At 43.2% G+C, this 18,864-nt stretch overlaps 1 protein-coding gene across 2 annotated transcripts in view; it reads left to right on the plus strand.

The window, feature by feature from the left end:
* Positions 1–18,864, plus strand: part of CORO6 (coronin 6) — a 157,322-nt gene that overhangs the window by 112,917 nt on the left and 25,541 nt on the right. For both annotated transcript variants that reach the window (XM_077480346.1, XM_077480345.1), the window contains exons 7-8: positions 3,788–3,892; positions 4,454–4,599. In XM_077480346.1, the coding sequence (XP_077336472.1) occupies positions 3,788–3,892; positions 4,454–4,599 (251 nt within the window). The remainder of the gene's footprint in view (positions 1–3,787; positions 3,893–4,453; positions 4,600–18,864) is intronic.

Consider the following 18,864-nt stretch of genomic DNA (forward strand, 5'->3'; position numbering starts at 1 on the left):
TCTAAGTAAAGAACAATCATCCATTACTAATGATATCATAACATGTACATGTGGTGTATAAGAATACTGGGGCAGGTAGACATCACAATATAAAAAGCTGTGTTACTTATAAGAAGCTCTTTGTTGTTTAGCAGACCACTTCCAAATTCTTTTTCAGCTATGCATCAAGTTTAGATTTTTTTTGTAATCAAAATGGAGTTTTATTGAGCATATTAAAGTACACAAACAAGCACAAAGTGCAACCAGCATTATACATAAGGATAAAGCAATGGCATAACCATACAGAATGTATAATAGGTAAGATACCAAGGGGTACTGGAGCCATTGGCTAGTAGAACTGATTGTATCCTGATAAGGGACAGCACAGTACTGTTCACATAGCTTGGTATGCAGCCGTCTGTGGAAATATACAAACAGTGGTTAGGAAAGTAGGGGTGTGTTGCAAGGGATGCAGTGAGATGCACATGATAAATGAGGATTACTCCTCGTCAGTGCAAGTGGAGGGGTCCTCCAGCCACCTGTCCCAAATTTTGTTGTACTTAGTCGGGCAACCCCTGTATAAAAGTATTTTTTTTTTGTATGGGAGGGTGGAGTTGACGGCCCTAATCAACTAATGGATGGTGGGGGGGGGGACTCTTTGATCCAGGACTTAGCTACTTGCATCCTGGCCAAGGTTTCCTGCAAGAATATATTAAGATACTTTTCCTCCTGGGGAAACACTGACGGGGGCATGTGGTCAGAGGAGATCCCATGTGGTCATGGAGGAATTTAACCACCTGCCACCAATATCCTTGAAGGGTGGGACAGGACCATAGTAGATGGTAGAATGTTCCCCCTGGGTCTCCGTATTTAGGATAAGCTGGGCTGTGGTCCGCTTTGTATTTGTAAAGGCGAGTCTGTGTTAGCTAGGACCTATGGAGAATATAAAGGTGAGTAAGGCGGTCCGACAGTTTACGGGACCCCAAGCTACAGGAGGCTAGTGCCTCTTCCCAATCCTCATCCGCCACGTCACCCACATTCATCCCCCATCTGTATTTCAGTCAATAGGCCTGGACAGTGGCTATCAAGTTTAGATTTGAAATGTGATATAAACACTTTAACCGATATTCAAATGCAGAATAAAACATATTTTTTGGACTTTGATGAAGTTGCCTTATATGTGAAATGGCAAGAAATTAAGATTTCATATGTTGCCTGTAACAACCAGTTCAAGTTCTGTTATACAGTTAAAGTGTATCCCTTAATAATGTTTGGCTAGAGATGCACAATAAAGTATATCTAAAGCCAGTAGCCATAGAGTAGCATGTTAACCTTTATTTTATTTTTTTCATTTTATTTTTTTAAATTGAGAAGATTCCTCTTCACCCCCTGTCTTTAGGGCACAACAGGAAGTGAGAAAAAAAAGTGAGGGAAATGCCATCTTGGACAGTTGTCACCGAAACAAATGTTCCCATTGGAAGATTTTCCCATATTTCTCTTGTGGTGACTACTCAAAAATGTTTCTCACTTTGTCCCTGTGACAGTGTTTACCAGGACAAATGGATAATATAAATCTCCTAATATCTGTATCAAATTATATATTTATAATCAAAAGTATAACAGCTCATAGATCTTATTTGCCACAGAGTAGCATTGTTATATCTGAAAGTCTTTATTATTAATATTTACACATAACAAATTTACTGATTCCACACATAGTCATGGATTATTTAGTGTATGTTTTTTACTTTTTGTTAAATAAATGAAATTAAAATGAAACCTTCACTGAAGTTATGCTTTGTACGCAATTGAAATGCAAAGAGAGCTTGGTGATGTTTTTTTTATTAAATATGATATCCGACTGCTTGCTGTGGGCAACACGTTTAATCTTATTCTCTGAGGTTCTCATATAAAAGGCTCACTCATCTTTATGTATTTTTGCATCAATAGAATGTTATCACAGAGGCATCGGAAAACATTATTACTTTGTTTAAAATCTCTTTACATCTAATGGTGCGAAATGACCAAAGGGAAACCAAAGGCACTTTGTAGTCAGAAACAATTATTGTCCAATACATCCAGTATACTAAAGTGATAAATTCATGCCAATCCAGCAGCATGCACCTACCCATAGGCAGCAGAGGCAAAAAGGTGCCCTTATTTACATATCCTCACATTATTTAGTACGATCAAGTTAGGACTAGTATACGAAGCAAATGTTATGATTACTGGGTTGACCTTAATGTGGGGTAATGTACAGACACCCATGATGGAAAACCAATGCAATCCATTGATAAATGCTGGCTCACCATTCTCTATAATCTATAAATAAAATGTCTGATCTATAATAAAATTTAGAAGGACTTTATCAATAATTCAGCAGTCTCATGGCTGTATTTATTTCAGGGAGAACAAAGTACACTGTAAGAAACCGAAATCTGCACCAGCTAGAACATGTCCATGTTTTGGCAAAGTTTCAAACATTCAGACTCTTCTTAAAGGACAGTACTGAATGTGTAAGTTGGTAATGACTTCAGTCTTGAATTTAGCACCCACTCGCTGCCAACTGAACATTGGAAATCACACCGAGTGTAACTTGCAGACATTATCTACCTTCCCTTCTATCTCTGTCATCACTGACCCATTTTAGAGCTCTTTCCCTTCATCAGAATGGTCCTTTAAGTGCAAACCTTTCATAGTTGGGAGTTTTTTTAATTAAGTGGTAAAGTTTAGTGCCCCTAATTGTTTGTTGGTTTACTATGACATGAAATATTTCATATGTTGTCCAGCTAAAATATGTAAAATGATCTTTGCGTTGTTATTTATTTGCTCTTTTCATTAAACCATTTACATTTCTCAGTGGAGATGTTTTGCTGGAAACATTCCATGTGCTGGTCATTGCTGAATATATCATTGATGTCACTTTTAAATATGCAGCTGTCTAAGGAAATAAGAATGCGGTGACTCAGCCACACACCATGTCACTGAAATAAAATAAGTTGTTTTAATTTAGTTCTAAATTTAATTTTTTTTTTTTTAATCTTGGAGCTCATATTACGACTTTTCGTACATTCTTCTTTAATGTAAACCCTGAGACAGAAACCACAAAGAAATAAAAAAAAAATAAAGAACATGGTCTGCACAAATACATTGGAGTAACATAAAAGTTTATAGGCACACAAACCTGTGAAGCGATATTCGTGCTTGGTCTAATAACCTATAATAGATTACCAAGTAATGTGGTTAGGTTCCCCTGGTTTTCTCTCAGACCTAATAGTCAAATTGTACTGTAAAATGTAGTTTTATTAACTATTGTACCCATGCAGCTAAGTATATATAAAGCCATAACTTGTTTGTTTTATTTTTTTATTCTGGATAGAGTGGTGGTGAAACCCCAATTAGATGCCGTTCATTTTGTCTTCTGTGTCCCGTTGGGGAGACCTCCATTCACTTTCTCTTCCGTAGAGGAAATCTCTTCAGACAGACACTTTTCTCTGAAACAAGTTCCGGTTTAGGAAGACTTTTTCTTCTCCCTTTCTGTTCCAGAGAAAATTCATATTGTGGCTTTTCCCTCACTTTTAGTTCCAGTGACACTGACCACCCAAACAAATACAGAGAGAAATCTCCTCAGCGGGGACAAAGACAGCAATAGAAACCTAGCTGAGGTTCCAACCACCCCTTACCCTGTTAACAAATGTTTATTAATGATTTGTGTGTCATGATTGAAGTGTAGCATGCAACTAATCAGACAGCTAAAAGAGCTTTCCTTGAAATTTTAAATCATATCTGCCTTGTCTATTACCCATAGAGTAACTTTGAAGAGCCTATAGCTTTACAAGAAATGGATACCAGTAATGGTGTACTGCTCCCTTTCTACGATCCTGACTCCAGTGTAGTTTACCTCTGTGGCAAGGTAAATTTCTTGTTTTCTTTTCATGTCAGTGATAATCCTTATATAAGATTATATGTGTATTTAATATATTTTATGCATGTCATTTACCTGTAAAAGCCTTCCTTGTGTAGACATCCAGCTACTGTCATTGTAAGCAATAAAAAATCTATTTAGCATCCCTATAGGGATAGGGACAATTGTAGACACTAACTTAGGTTGAACTGGATGGACTGGTGTCTTTATTCAACCTTACTAACTATGTAACTATGTACTATGAACAGCGCGATTTAACAACATCAATATTACAGCAATAACACGTATGTAAATATATTACCTACAGCATATTTTGTCTTAGTGCTAAACCGAAATATATAAACCGATCGGTTGGGAGTGGACTATACAATCTTGGACATTTGTGCCATTTCATTTGATGTCTAGGTCCTGCTTTATGTATTTATAATTTCTCAAAATTAATTTCTAAATTGAAACAGGTGATTGTACTAGAATATTTACTCCTTTTTTAGCGATATGATTTTTGAAAATAGATGTAAGGAATGTACTATTTCCATTGCCTTGTTTCAGGGTGATAGCAGCATTCGATACTTTGAGATAACAACGGAAGCTCCTTATGTCCATTACTTGAGTACTTTCAGTAGTAAGGAACCTCAGAGAGGAATGGGTTTCATGCCCAAGAGAGGCCTGGATGTCAGTAAATGTGAAATTGCAAGGTAGGTGTGTAGATGGGCAGTGGCAAGGTTGTTTATTATGTGGTCTAATGGGTGTGTGCATGTGTACTGTGCAAAAGCTTTAGACACTTGTGAATGTAAAGTGAGAATGCTCAATCAGAATGAAATGTATTAGTTTTTTTTGTGTAATATGTGTTGAAGTGTTTAGAGAAGTAAATAGTATACAAAAACATAAGGGAAAATGCTCTAGAACATCACACATTGGCAATAAAAATATACACACAATCGTGTTTTCTGACGGAAAATGTGTGATGACAGGCTGTTGGCGGAAAATCCGACCGTTTGTACGCGCCATCGGAATTGTTGGATTTTCCACGGACAAATGTTGGATGGCAGGTTTTCAAATTTTCAAATGTCTGTCGGCTTTTCTGAGCGTGTGTACACAAGTCCATCAGACAAAGTCAAAAGTACAAACAAGCATGCTCGGAAGCAAGGACGAGCCAGAAGCGGTCGGTTTTGTAAACTAGCATTCGGAATGGAGAATTAACATTCATGACGTGGCAGATTATGAAATATCGAAATGCAGCGCACAATTCTCTTCTTCTTTTAAGGGATAATAATGAAGATACTGATGGAGTTATTGCAAATGCATTTTCAAAGGCTTTTTTTTCTAGTGATATCAAGAATAATATTATGTTTTTTTTTTTTTGCCAAGTTACTACAACACCATTATCCTGTAGTTTTTTTTTTTTTTTTTAAATTCTTTACTTTAAAGATGTGACACAGATAAAAACAATAAGACAACTTCACATTGCATATAGACACTGCATATAGGCTATGGTAAGCGTATCCAGCAAATCAACTATACAAAATAAAAGCACGTAAGTGAATGAGGCCATGCAGTCTGGCCCATATCACTAGTTGAAGTCTAATACAGGGTGGATAGAAGCTTCTGTGCCCATCACTTTTTGTGTTTTAATTGAAAAAGGAGAGATGGAAACGAGAGAGAAAGATAAGAAAGAAAGAGAGAGAAAAAAACAAAAAACTAAAAAAAACTAAAAAAGGGGGGGGGACAGACAGGGTGGGGGACTCCACCCCCTCCCCCCCGGGAGTCAAGATCGATAGTACTGGACAGGCGGTGGGGATCCTAGGCAGTGGATCCTAGCGTGTATTGGTGTAACTCGTTAGAGAAGCGAAAGAGATCCCAGTAGAACCATCTGGACTTATGTTCTTCTGACTTATCCCGCAAGGCAGAGGTCGTATCTTCCATTTGCTCAATATCCTTCACTCTCGCGAACCATTGGGCCACCGTTGGCGCAGACTGTTGTTTCTATCCTGTAGTTTTTAAGATTAAATATACAACTATGTTGGTGTCCCTTGTCAATTTTAGATTGAGAGTAGGCAGTTACATTAAAAAAAAAAATACAAACTCTCATTTGAACATTCAAACACATAGCCAAGTAGTATTCTTCACATTTTTTTATTGTGCATTCAAAAAAGAAAACAAATAAAATTAGACATGCTATCTGCCAATAGAACTTAACCAAAAAGTGCATTCTAAGCATCCAAAAATATAGAAAATATAACAAATCAAATCATTATTATTCAACCAAAAAATGTAATAAAAGCCCCATGCATGTGCCCTGCTTCTTAATATAAGGGGTCAACAATGCTAAGAGTCGGTAAAAGCAGGGGTCCGTCATCTGGAGATAATTCCGAAAATCATCTGGATTATTCTCCTGGAGCTCCCGCAGCAAAGGCATATGACATAATTGGTCACGATTAATAAAGCAACCAATTTTTGGTCCAAGAACTCCTCCTCCTCTTCCTCCTCCTCCTCCTCCTCCTCCTGTTCCTGACTGGACTTGAGTCAAAGCAATAACTCCAAGGCCAATAATAAATAACACGTTATCTCCTTCGATTCCACAACATGTTTGGTTGAGGAACGGCCGTTCAGAAATTAACTGAAAAGTGCGAAATGAAAGGGCGAATCAACACTCAACAAATTTCTACTAACATGAAATTAACAGAAGGAGCCCAAAGGGTGGAGCTCAAGATCTGAAAACCCACATATTACTTCACTACGTTCGTGTTTGTTGGCCGACAATTCCTTGCCATTTGTATGCAAGACAAAATCCAGGCACACGCCTCCGGACAAAAGTCAGAGTTTTTTTCTGCGGAAAATCCAATCGTGTGTATGAGGCTTTAGTACATGCAAGCCTAAAACTGATTTTTTTATTTTTATTTACCACAGAACGTTTTGATGTGGGCATTGTAAAGTTGTGCAATATTCCCTAATTGATGAAGGGGTGGTCAATCCCCAGTGCCTGGAGATCAGGGCTCTAGATGCTGACTGACAATGGACTTTGGACATGATGCCTGGTATAAAGGAAGAAAGGGCAGCTTCAAGAGACAATTTCTACAAAATCCTGATATATCTGAGAAATCATGTCCAAGAATGTTTGTTTGTAAGGGAGCATATGGCCACCATATATGTACATCGATCCAAATAGACTTCCGCATTGCCTGCAGTGTTCAGGGAGGGATGAAATTAATAGTTTTTATTTATCAATTAACAACCTACAAAGTGCATAAAGAGAAAAAAAACGAAATCAAATCAATATTTGATGTGTCCACCCTTTGCCTTTAACTTTTTTGCCAACAGGTCCATATGTTGTATGGACAATGTATCCAACAACAATATCTGACAAGCTGACTTCTGGCTGTCGTATTGAAGCAGTTCGGCTCCTCTGCAGTTGCCAGATTGCTTCCAAACCTCCTTGGTAACAAGGTTTTTTTTGTCCACAATGTGATGGGGAAAAAAATTACATTTTAAAAAATAAATTTAAATTAATGTTGCATTTCCTAGACCTTTGTGGTAATATGGTGTAACATAGAAAATTTGAACTACCGCTATTCTTGGTGTCTGCTTTCAGAAAATATAGAACATTTTGGGAATTTATGCAAGCTTCAGTAAAATTATTTTTTAAACATATTTGCAAAAAACACAATCGGTTCTGGCAGCAAAAGGGTTAAAACGGCATCAATTCTTCCAGGTATGCATGTATATTGTTAGAGCCTAACTTAATAAAAATATAACATTCTACCCTTGCAGTTCCTTAGTCTAGGGCAGGGGTCTCCAAAATGTTCTGTCCTCCAGACTTTAGGGGGGCTGGACTGTGGTCACTGGGAGTACAAAATGTCCCAGTATCAGTGGACATAAATAATCCTACATCATTGGTGTCAGTGGGAGGAATTGTGCCCCATCATCGGTGTCAGTGGGAGGAATTGTGCCCCATCATTGAGCCCCATCATTGGTGTCATTGGGCCCTATTGTTGGTGTCATTGGGCACCATTGTTTGAGTCCTTCGGAGGAACTGTGCTTCATTGTTGATGTCACTGGTAGGAATCGTGCCCTTCATTTTTGTCAGTGAAAAGAAATAGCACCCCAAGGGCCACATTAAAGCAAGCAGAGGGCCGCATCCGGTCCATGGGCCATTGTTTAGAGACCACTGGTCTAGGGGATTACAGAACAGGCTGTCTTACTTACCTGTCTCCCCATATCAACTGGCTCCAATGCTCTTTTCCTCCACACAAAGCTACAGCAGGTAGAGACTCTTGAATAGGATTCATTAAGGGGTTTACTACCCCTTTAACCGCTTAAGTACCGCCTCACGTTGATGTACGTTGGCAGAATGGCACAGCTGGGCACAAGCACGTACAGGTACGTTGTCCTTTAAGTGCTCAGCCGTGGGTCACGAGTGCGCCACCGGCGGCGCACTTGCGACCCGGTCCTGAGCTCCGTGACCGCGGGACCCGCAGACCCCAACGCCGACGGTGTCCCGCGATCGGGTCACAGAGCTTAAGAACGAGGAGAGGTAAGTGTAAACAAACCTCTCCTCGTGCTTCCTACTGAGGCTGTCACTGATCGTCTGTTCCCTGTTATAGGGAAAGACGATAAGTGACGTCAGACACCAAGCCACGCCCCCTACAGTTAAAAAAACACACCTAACCCCTACACTGCCCCCTAGTGGTTAACCCCTTCACTGCCAGTGAAATTTTTACAGTAATCAGTGCATTTTTAATTGCACTGATTTTTGTATTAATGGTCCCAAAAATGTGTCAAAATTGTCCGTCGCTGATCGCCGCCATTACTAGTAAAAAAAAACCATTATTAATAAAAATGCCATAAAACTATCCCCTATTTTGTAGACGCTATAACTTTTGCGCAAACCAATCAATAAACGCTTATTGCGATTTTTTTTTTTTTTTAACAAAAATATGTAGAAGAATATGTATTGGTCTAAACTGAGAAAAAAATAAATTTTTTATATATTTTTGGGGGATATTTATTATAGCAAAATGTAAAAGATAATGCATTTTTTTCAAAATGTACGCTCTTTTTTTGTTTATAGCACAAAAAATAAAAACCGCAGGAGTGATCAAATACCACCAAAAGAAAGCTCTATTTGTAGGAAAAAAAGCATGTCAAGTTTGTTTTGGAGCCACGTCGCACGACCGTGCAATTGTCAGTTAAAGCGACGCAGTGCCGAATCGCAAAAAGGGGCTTGGTCCTTTAGCTGGAAAATGGTCCAGGGCTTAAGTGGTTAAATGCTCTGCTCTTAGGCTAAATAGAATTTTTTTAAGTTACTCAGGTGCAGAAACTCTTAGCAATATTATAGCATGAATTGAAGAAAAGACTGGACGACCGCACTCTGTTGACACCTTTATAGAAGATGGTTTAAAATTGATTCTGGAATAAAGACATTGTAGACATAGGATCAATGAAAAGCTGGCATGTTTAAAATCACTATGGGGTGCTTAGTCCTAGCCATAGCCTACGACTAAGCACCCCTTAGTGGCGTGAAACATGTCAACTTTTCATTAATGTCTTTGTACCAAAATAATTTTTAAACCGTCTTCAATAAAGGTGTAAACAGAGTGCAGCGTCCAGTCTTTTCTTAGATTAATTTCTACATGCAGAGCCAGCACCTGTTATCAGGATGCATTATGAGATGTTTGCCTAGAGTGGTTTTCTTTTTAATGTTAGTGGCACATTGGAATAATTTCAGCACTTTAATGTCCCCTTAATAAGGCTTACATTATCGGAGCAGCATCTGAGTAGAGGGGTATCTGTTAGGCAGAGTAGCGATTTAAATGGCACTTTGGTGAGCGATTGTAAGATCTTTGTCACAGTACTAAAATCCCAGGGATAGTGGAGTCAGCAGTGGAATCCCTAGTCTGTCCCTCCTCATCAGGAACTTCACCCCAGGGCTAAATACACTGTCCCTATCCAGCGTGGGTCCTGTCCCTACATGCGAAGTGTAGTGAAGGTTGCTTTCAGATTTTTGGATTTCTGAACATGTAGCTGGGATTTTGGCGAAATGAGCATAAAGCATGGGCATACGGTATACTTATTCATCATGCTATACCATCAGAGCAAGTGTCCAAAATGTAATCTTCAGGAGGACAAAGATCCCAAACATAAAGCCAGTGATAAAGATCTTTTTGGGAAAAAAGAAAACAAGCAGTACTGGAAAAGGTAGTATAACCAACACAAAGCTCTTATCTCAACATCATTAAGCCCGTCTGGGATTACATGAGGAGGCAGAAGCAGTTGAGACCACTTAAACCTGTAGAAGAACTGTGGTTAGTTCTCTTAGATGTTTGTGTAACACTGGGCACTGTCACTAAGCTGTAGAATTTTATTTGTCCACAAGATGGCAGTGCCAACTATTTTTTGCTAACTATAATTGGAATGCAGTTGCCAGGGGCAGACTGGGAGATGTAGTCCAGAAGGAGAATCCTACACACAGCTGAACTGGGGCCACAGCTACAAAGCTCATAAGCACCAGGAGGGAGGAGGGATGATATATAAACAAAAGCCCGGGAAGGAGTCAAGCAGTTAGGAGAAATGCGCAAACTGTGAAGAAGGGTGTGAGCTGTGCTGTGCTGAACCAAATTGGGCTGGACTGCATCAGACAGAGCTGCGTAGGGGCCAAAGGGTGGACTTCTCTGCCGAGCACCAAGTCAGGAGCTAGTCAGGAGTGTGAGCACCCATCATCCAGAATCACTGTACACTGTCGCATACTGACTGCCTCAAAGGGATCTGGAGAGAGGGTCACTGACTTACACAACAACCCTAAGTAATTGTTAATCTTTTCTCAACCAATACCCAAGGAGAGCCATTACCTATATTGACCCTTAGCCAGTAGAGGTTAATCACCCCTGTTGCCATTTTCATCTGAGAGCCCCAGCCATCAACACCAGAGACAGTCCAAAGCTGTTAGTACCCCAGAATGCTGACTTTTATTGCCCCTTGTGCATCTCTCCACACGGCATGATACCTTAGTTCATAACTTCTTCCACTCCACAGCTCTTCTGAAACTAGCCTGATGTCTGCCATTCTGCACCAAGGGGCCTACCTACACACTGAGCCCAACTCTACTTTTATCTGCTGTTGAACTTCACCCCAGGAGAGGACTTCACTGCTTCTGTGCACCAATATTAAAGGGCCCAACATAGCCAGCAGAATTTTACTTTAAGAACTGCTCAGAATTTCGACATACCTGAGGGAAGGACTGGGTTGCTGTTAGTGTTTGAAACTCACAGGCCTAAGCCTAGCCCCTTGTCTGAGAGGCCTCAAGTGACCTAGCCTGTTATGCCTTATTAGTAGTTCTCTGAAGTCACTTGGGGCATCATTTCTCAGTCACAGAACTATTGTTTATGTTCTTAGGACTGCATTACACACGGAGTATAGCCTTAAAGATTCCTGGGCTTTCTGCGTTGTATTTGTATTGCACTGTTTTCATATGTTGACACTGAACTACTGATCTACTGAATTACTTCTTTAACTTTGGTCTACCAATACAATCTGCTTATTTCTAAAAGGTCAGTGTGTGCAATCTTGTTGTGATTGTTGGGAGTTCCTGCCCACGGTATTCTGGTGGTGTCAGCAGGAGTGAAGTTTTGCCTAAAGCCAGAGAGAGAACAGAGGACCCAATAATACCAGCGGCTCCTGCGGGGGTAGCGCTACATTTGGAACAGCCCACTTGTCAAGTTACTTAAAACACTATGTGAAACTTTATATGGAGAAATCAATGCTGTTTCTTTTTATTTAATTCTTAATTTTGGACAAGGTGCATACAGATAAATACAAAGCCTATATACTATGTATATACTGTACATTCTGCATTGTTACATTTCAAGCAGGTCAAGTTATATACAATACAAGTAGAAGGACACACCCAATATCGAGAATTGATGCTATTTTAACCACTTGCTGCTCACCCACCGTCAAATGATGGCTGGGCGGTGCGGCTCTTGTTCTGGGTGGACGTCATATGATGGCCTCCCAGAACGACTGCTCTCGCGTGCCCCCCCAGGGGCATGTAGCGTGGAGTTTGTGGCCCCGCCGTGTTGCTAGGACATGGCGCGACCCCGATCTGTGTAATCGGCTGAAAAAAAATTGACTAACAAAAAAATAAGAAAAACTTTTTTTTGCAAAATTTTTCGTGCTTATTTTTTTTTTTACAAAATAATAAAAAAAACAGGAGTGACTAAATACCACCAAAAGAAAAGAAAGCTCTATTTTTGTGAAGAAAATGATAACAATTTCACATGGTTACAGTGTAGCATGACCACGCAATTGTCATTCAAAGTGTGACAGTGCTGAAAGCTGAAAAATGGCTTTGGCAGGAAGGGGGTGTGTAAGTGTCCTGTATTGAGGTGGTTAATGGCAAAGGTTGGGCACACCAATTTTTTTTTTCTATCTTTGCACTTTGTAGATTGTTAACTGATAAATGACAATTAATTGCATTATTGTAATATAAAGCAACATCACTTAACAGCATTTTTTCACAAGCCCAAAATGTTACAGCACTGCCGATAGATTAGATCAGTTTAGTTATATGGGCAGTTAGTGCTAAATTTATCTGAGGTTCATATTTTGATAAATGATTTTGGTGACCTCTTGTGGACAGAAATTAATCTGGCAGAGGTAATGCAAAAAAAACTTATTAAAAATAAATATGTGAAATTATCAGGAATATTAATATAGCGATACCCTCACTTAAGAGGGCCGCAAGTTTGGTTTGGGTCCTGAGCACAGCTCCGCCAACCCCCCGGCAATCTGCACTACCCACTCTGGCACAGTTAGTATCTAGCAATACACATTAAATCACTTATACTCTAAATTTGTGTGTGTGCGTGCGTGGGTAACTCAAGCTCATAGACAATCTTTGAAAGTATATAACTGACTTTACTTATTGTTTTTATAAAAGGAATAACATGAATCAAACATTTGGATTGCAACACATAATCAGGTCCCTGCAGTAACCAGTAATAAAGATAAACAGAGTAATCAGCATAATAAAGTATTGCTATGCAACTCTAGCGCTGCCCTTTTTCAGCTACTTCCCCACATGGGTAAACACCCAGCACTGTCTACCTATGCAGTCAGGCCTGACTGATCTAGATGGAAGTCCAGTAAAACAATATTCGCTAGCAATCTTTCGGTGGTGCACTTGAAGAACAACTTTGTAATCCAAACGAATAATAAAGATAAAGCATCTGTCTTTAAACAGCTCTCACCACCCGGACAAGTCCAAGTCCGGTTTCTCTGCCTTTTCGTCTAGGAACAGGAATCCACCGACCTCCGAGTCTTCAATTCTTCTGGTGTACAGCAGCAAGGAATGAGAAAATGTCTCTCAGGTGCAACTAGGCTGGCAGAGAGCTCTTTGGAAAAGAGCACAAGGCCCAGGCTTCAGGCCTTGTGCCTCAGCAGTTCAGCACAGATCTCCTCTTGCTTGAAGAGAGGGGGGTGTCCAAAGAGAGCGAACTAGGCCTCTCCCCCTCCTTATATTTCCTCCCCCATAAGTCTCTGGGGCATAACTCAAAGCATCCTGGGAACCAGCGGGGTTCTGGGAACAGTAGTTTTATAGTTCTTAAAGAGACCCCGCTACACACTCCCCCCACTTAAACTCTTTGGTCCCCAAAGATAAACTTTTAACACATATCCTGTACCAATTTTGAAAGTGCTGAGTATGATGTTGGTACAGGAAATTTCCACCAGAACTCAGAGGTGGGATTCCCTGTCCCACAGGTCACACTGACATGAGTGGCCTGCCTAACTGTGCCAGAGAGTGAGCTGGGGTTGCCCTCCACCAAATGGTCAGTGGAAGGATTAGAGCGTTCAGCACTTCTTCTAGCAGTCACAACAGAGTCCTCAGAGCTCTCTCCCATTTGAGAGTAGGTTAGCTTCTTGGGGGGTCTCACAACTCGGCGAGCTCTCTGTTCTCTTGGGACTTCAGGCTCTGGTGCCACAGGCTCTACTTCAGGAACACATTCTGACAGCATCACTGGTTCTGGAACATCAGTTCCTTCCTCTTCTGAGTAAATGCTAGGGATATCTTCCCAGCCTTCAGGCACACCACTAGATGGAATGAACTCTGTAGCTTCTGGGTTCAGTGTCCCATCCTGTGTATCCTCAGTAGGTGGGAGATCTATGGCAGAATTTCCTGGAGTTGATGAAGGCCACAGCCACTCAAGCTCTCCTCTTCCACCTTCACCTTGTTGGGAATCTTGTCCATCTCTAACCCGGGAGGTCTGAGACCGAGTGCTAGGTCCTGGGGTATCCAGAATGGAAACAGATTCAGGTGGATCTCTCACTGGAGGTATTCTGACTGCTTCAGTAAGTGGGAGCAAATGATTCCTGTGCCAAGTTTTCAAGGGCCCCACTTTCCCCTCTGGTTTTAGCTTATACACAGGCAATCCAGGTAGCTTTCTGCAAATGACATAGGGCTCCGATCTCCATCTATCAGCAAGCTTGTGCTTCCCAGGGATCCCCAGATTGCGTAGCAGTACACGGTCCCCAGGCTGCAGGTCTTGCACTCGAACCTTCAGATCGAAGTTCCTCTTGTTGCGGGCTCCCCTTTGGTCCAAGGCTGCCTGAGCTCGTTCATGGGCCACTTTCAAATTGTGTCTAAGTCGGTCCACATATCCCTTGTGGGAGGTAGCAGAGGCATGGTCTAGGGAAATGCCAAAGGCCAGATCCACCGGCAATCTTGCTTCTCTCCCAAACATGAGCTGGTAGGGGGAGTAACCCGTCACATCACTTGTGGTGCAGTTGTAAGCGTGCACCAGAGCTGATATGTGTTGGCTCCAGTGTTGCTTCTTCTCTGTCTCTAGAGTTCCAAGCATGTTTAGTAAGGTCCGATTAAACCTCTCAGGTTGGGCATCTCCTTGAGGATGATAAGGTGTAGTCCTGGTCTTCTCTACTCCCAATGAGTCCAGTAGGTTCCGGATCAGACGACTCTCAAAGTCCCTTCCTTGGTCTGAGTGGATTCTCTGTGGTAATCCATAGTGGACAAAGTATTTTTCCATGAGCACCTTGGCCACAGTGGAGGCCTTTTGGTCTTTGGTGGGGAAAGCCTGGGCATAACGGGTGAAATGATCGGTTACCACCAGAACATTTCCCAATCCACTCAAATCGGGTTAGAGGCAGAGAAAGTCAATGCACACCAGATCCATTGGACCCTGACTCTGTAGGTGGCCCATTGGGGCAGCTTGATGGGGTAGAGTCTTCCTCTGGATGCATCGTGCACAAGAACAGCAATATTCCTCCACTTCTGCCCTCATACAGGGCCAATAGAACCGGCTTCTGACAAGCTGAAAAGTTCTCTCCGCCCCTAGATGGCCATGCTGGTCATGTAAGGCAATTAGTACCGTCTCTCGGTGCTTCTCTGGGAGAAACAACTGCCACTTATCTTCTGAGTTATCAGAGGGGCCCCTTCGGTAGACCACTCCCTGATGTACTTGTAGCTTATCCAACTCTTTCCTCAGCAGGCGAGCCTCCTTGGAAGGGTGATGTCGAAGTCCCTCTGGATTCTCATTCTCCAAAGCTTCAAGGACCAATCTCCCCATGGGGTCTTCCAATTGGTCATAGCTCAGCTCCTTTCTGGACAGCTTTGGCAGGAGTTCCTCTGCTAGTTGAATTACCCCACAGTAGGGTTGAGGGACTCCCACTGCGGTGACTCCTATCTCCTCTGCTCTGGAGCCCCCTCTTGCTTGAAACTCAGCACCCTGACAGAGTGCTCGCACTCCTTCCGGTGCTACCTGAGTCCAGTCTTCCCAGTCATCAACCATGACATGAGATCTTCGGGACAGGGCATCTGCATCCCTATTTCCAGCCCCTGGTCTGTATTTTAGACTGAAGTTGAATCCGGATAATGCAGCCAACCATCTGTGTCCGGTTGCATCTAACTTTGCAGTAGTGAAGAGGTAGGTCAGAGGATTGTTATCTGTCTTTACGGTAAACTCCGCCCCATAGAGATAGTCCTTCAGTTTGTCTACTACTGCCCATTTGAGGGCCAAGAACTCCAATTTATGAGTGGGGTAGTTCTTCTCCGAGGGAGTCAGTCTCCGGCTCACATAGGCCACTGGTCGCAGCTGCTCTTCATGCTCTTGATAGAGCACTCCGCCTAGGCCCTCATGACTGGCATCGACATGTAGCTCATATGGTCTGGTGGGGTCGGCATAGGCCAGGACTGGGGCCGTGGTAAGGCTCCTCTTCAAGGTTCGGAAAGCCTCTTCACACCTTGGGCTCCACTGATCTTGAACCGACTCACCGGCCCTCCTGGGTCCCAAACCATCCTCTTCTCCTTCAGTCTTGAGCAATTCGTTCAGTGGCTTGGCAATCCGGGCAAACCCATCCACAAATCTTCTATAATAGGAGCAGAACCGCAGGAAAGATCTGAGCTCTGTGACTGTTGTCGGTCTTGGCCAAGAGGTAACTGCCTCCAACTTCTCAGGGTCTGTAGCCACTCCCTTTTCAGACACTATGTGTCCCAGATAGTTCACAGAGGATTGGTAAAACCGGCACTTCTCGGGAGAAAGCTTGAGTCCCTCTTCGCTGAGTCTTCTCAACACCTTCTCCAACCTGGCCTCATGTTCTTCCAAAGTCTTCCCGAAGACAATGACATCGTCCAAGTACACAAGGACTTCTATGAGGTTCATGTCTCCAACGGTCTTCTCCATGAGGCGTTGAAAGGTAGCAGGGGCTCCAGACAGGCCCTGAGGCATTCTGTTGAATTCAAAGAATCCCACTGGGGTTATGAAAGCTGTCTTCTCTCGGCTCTTCCTGGTGCATGGGGATTTGGTAGTACCCACTCTTGAGGTCCATTACACTGAACCACTTGGCACCAGCCAAACTCTGTAGGGCATCCTCTATTCTCGGTGTGGTATACTGGTCAGGGATGGTCCTCCTGTTGAGAGTCCTGTAGTCAATACAAAGCCTCAACGACCCATTCTTTTTCCTGACCACCACTATGGGGGAGGCATAGGGACTTCTAGACTCCCGAATCACACCAGTCTTCTTCAACTCCGCAAGCTGCTCCCTCAGATCCTCCAGGTCAGCTAGAGGGACCCGCCTAACCCTTTCCCTGAAGGGTTTGTCTTCTTGGAGGCGGATTCGGTGGGTGGCACTCCTGGCACATCCAACATCAAACTCATCCTTTGAGAAAATCCTCTCCCATCTAGTCAGCTGGGCCTTGGCTCTCTCCTTCCAGGCTCCAGGTAGGTCCGGGTTCTCCATGGAAAGTTTTTCCCAAACATCTCCTCCTTCACCCGTTCCTTTTACTTCAGACCAGCTGACTGGGGCCGCAGGACTCACCTGCCCCAACAGCATTCTGGCAGGGATCTCTATGGGTCTCTCCGTAGGGTTTCTCACACTCACTGGGACTCTTCCTCGAGCCTTCTTCAGGGCCTTGATTGAAATCACTTCCGGTATCACTTCCAGGCCTGAGTGATCCTCCCTTGGATCGGATTCCAGCATGACAAGGGGGCCAGGCTGCTCCCAGGTAAGCTTCACCGTGGCCCTGAGGCAGGCTACCTCTCCGGGCTGCAGCACCACTCCCTCTCTCCCAAGTCTCCACACCTTCCCTATCCCCTCTCCTGGGGTCTTCTGCTCTAGGACCAACTGTTGGTAGGCTGTCTTCAGCATGGGATGGATATTGGGATCTTGATGGTTACTCGTCTCCACTAGAGGGGTCAGAAGTCTTCGCACCAGATCCGTATTGGTCCCTATGATGAGGGACATCTTGCTGGCCCCGGGCGGTCTAGGACACACAACTGCCAGGGTGTCAAACACCTCCGTTTTCCCTGCCACAGATGGATCGAAGGTCAGCTTTATGGGCAGGTAACCATCGTAGGGGAAACTCTGAGTTCCAAGGCCCCATATCTCCAGCTCTTCTATCTTCTGTATAGGCAAATGGCTCAAGTGCCTATCATAGAAGTCTCTGTACAACAAAGTCACTTGAGCTCCAGTGTCCAGGAGGGCCTTCGTGTAGACTCCTTCCACCTTGATGGAGACAGTGGGGGATGGGCCGACCAATTCTTCTGGGAAGGGCCGGGTTGAGGCCACCCTCTTCTGGGGACCCATTTTCATCCAGTTGGTTTTTGACTTTACTCTTTTTCGAGCCTGGTATGCATTGACCCTCCCCACAGTAATGGGAGTACAAACCCGCTGAGGGATGTTATTGTCTTATTTGTAGACATTCCTTCTGAGGGGTCTGGTTTCCTCTCTCTCTCTTCCTTCTATTCAGTTTGGAGTTCACTGAAAGGCATGGGCACCCGGTTGACTCCCTCACCGGGGCCCTCTGAAGTTTCCCGCCGGCTGGCGGTTATCTATCTTCTTCTTCTTGGGACTGGAACATCTACTGGCGAAGTGGCCACTGCCCCCGCAGTTGTAGCATAGCATCTCTTCTCGGTCTCGAGTGGGGCTTGGTGTTGGTGTATCTGGAAACAACTCCCTCCTAGGACTTGGTTTCTCGGCTCCCCCTTGACCTTTCGCCATCATAGCAGTCAACATCTCCATCACCTGGGACATCTGTAACTTCAAAGTGTCCAGCTCCTTATCTCTAGCGGGAGTCATGGCCGGTGTAACTATTGCTACCGGTTGGTTGACGGGCTCGGTGAGATGTTCTTCCCTTTTCTCTTCCAGTAGGGCCTCTTCCTCTCTGATCATTCGGATGAGGTCAGTGTACTCCAGATTCTTCCCATCCAGTCGGGCACGCAGTGTCCATGCAATAGGATCCATGGGTTGAGCTCCCCTCAGTACCTGTTGAGCACGGGCCTCATCTACTTTTCCTGGGCTGATCCCCTTCTTTAGGATCATCCTATGCAGGATTTTATCTAAACGTCCCATGTAGTCTGATAGTTTTTCACCTTTCTTCTGGTAGCAATGCTCTAACTGATAAGCAAGCTCAGAGATTTTCTCTGTCCCACCAAACACAGTCTGTAGTACATCTA

Source organism: Lithobates pipiens, unplaced genomic scaffold (genome assembly GCF_037356315.1).
Source record: "Lithobates pipiens isolate NorthernLeopardFrog02 unplaced genomic scaffold, aLitPip1_a1.2 Scaffold_16, whole genome shotgun sequence".
Taxonomy (NCBI): Eukaryota; Metazoa; Chordata; class Amphibia; order Anura; family Ranidae; genus Lithobates; species Lithobates pipiens.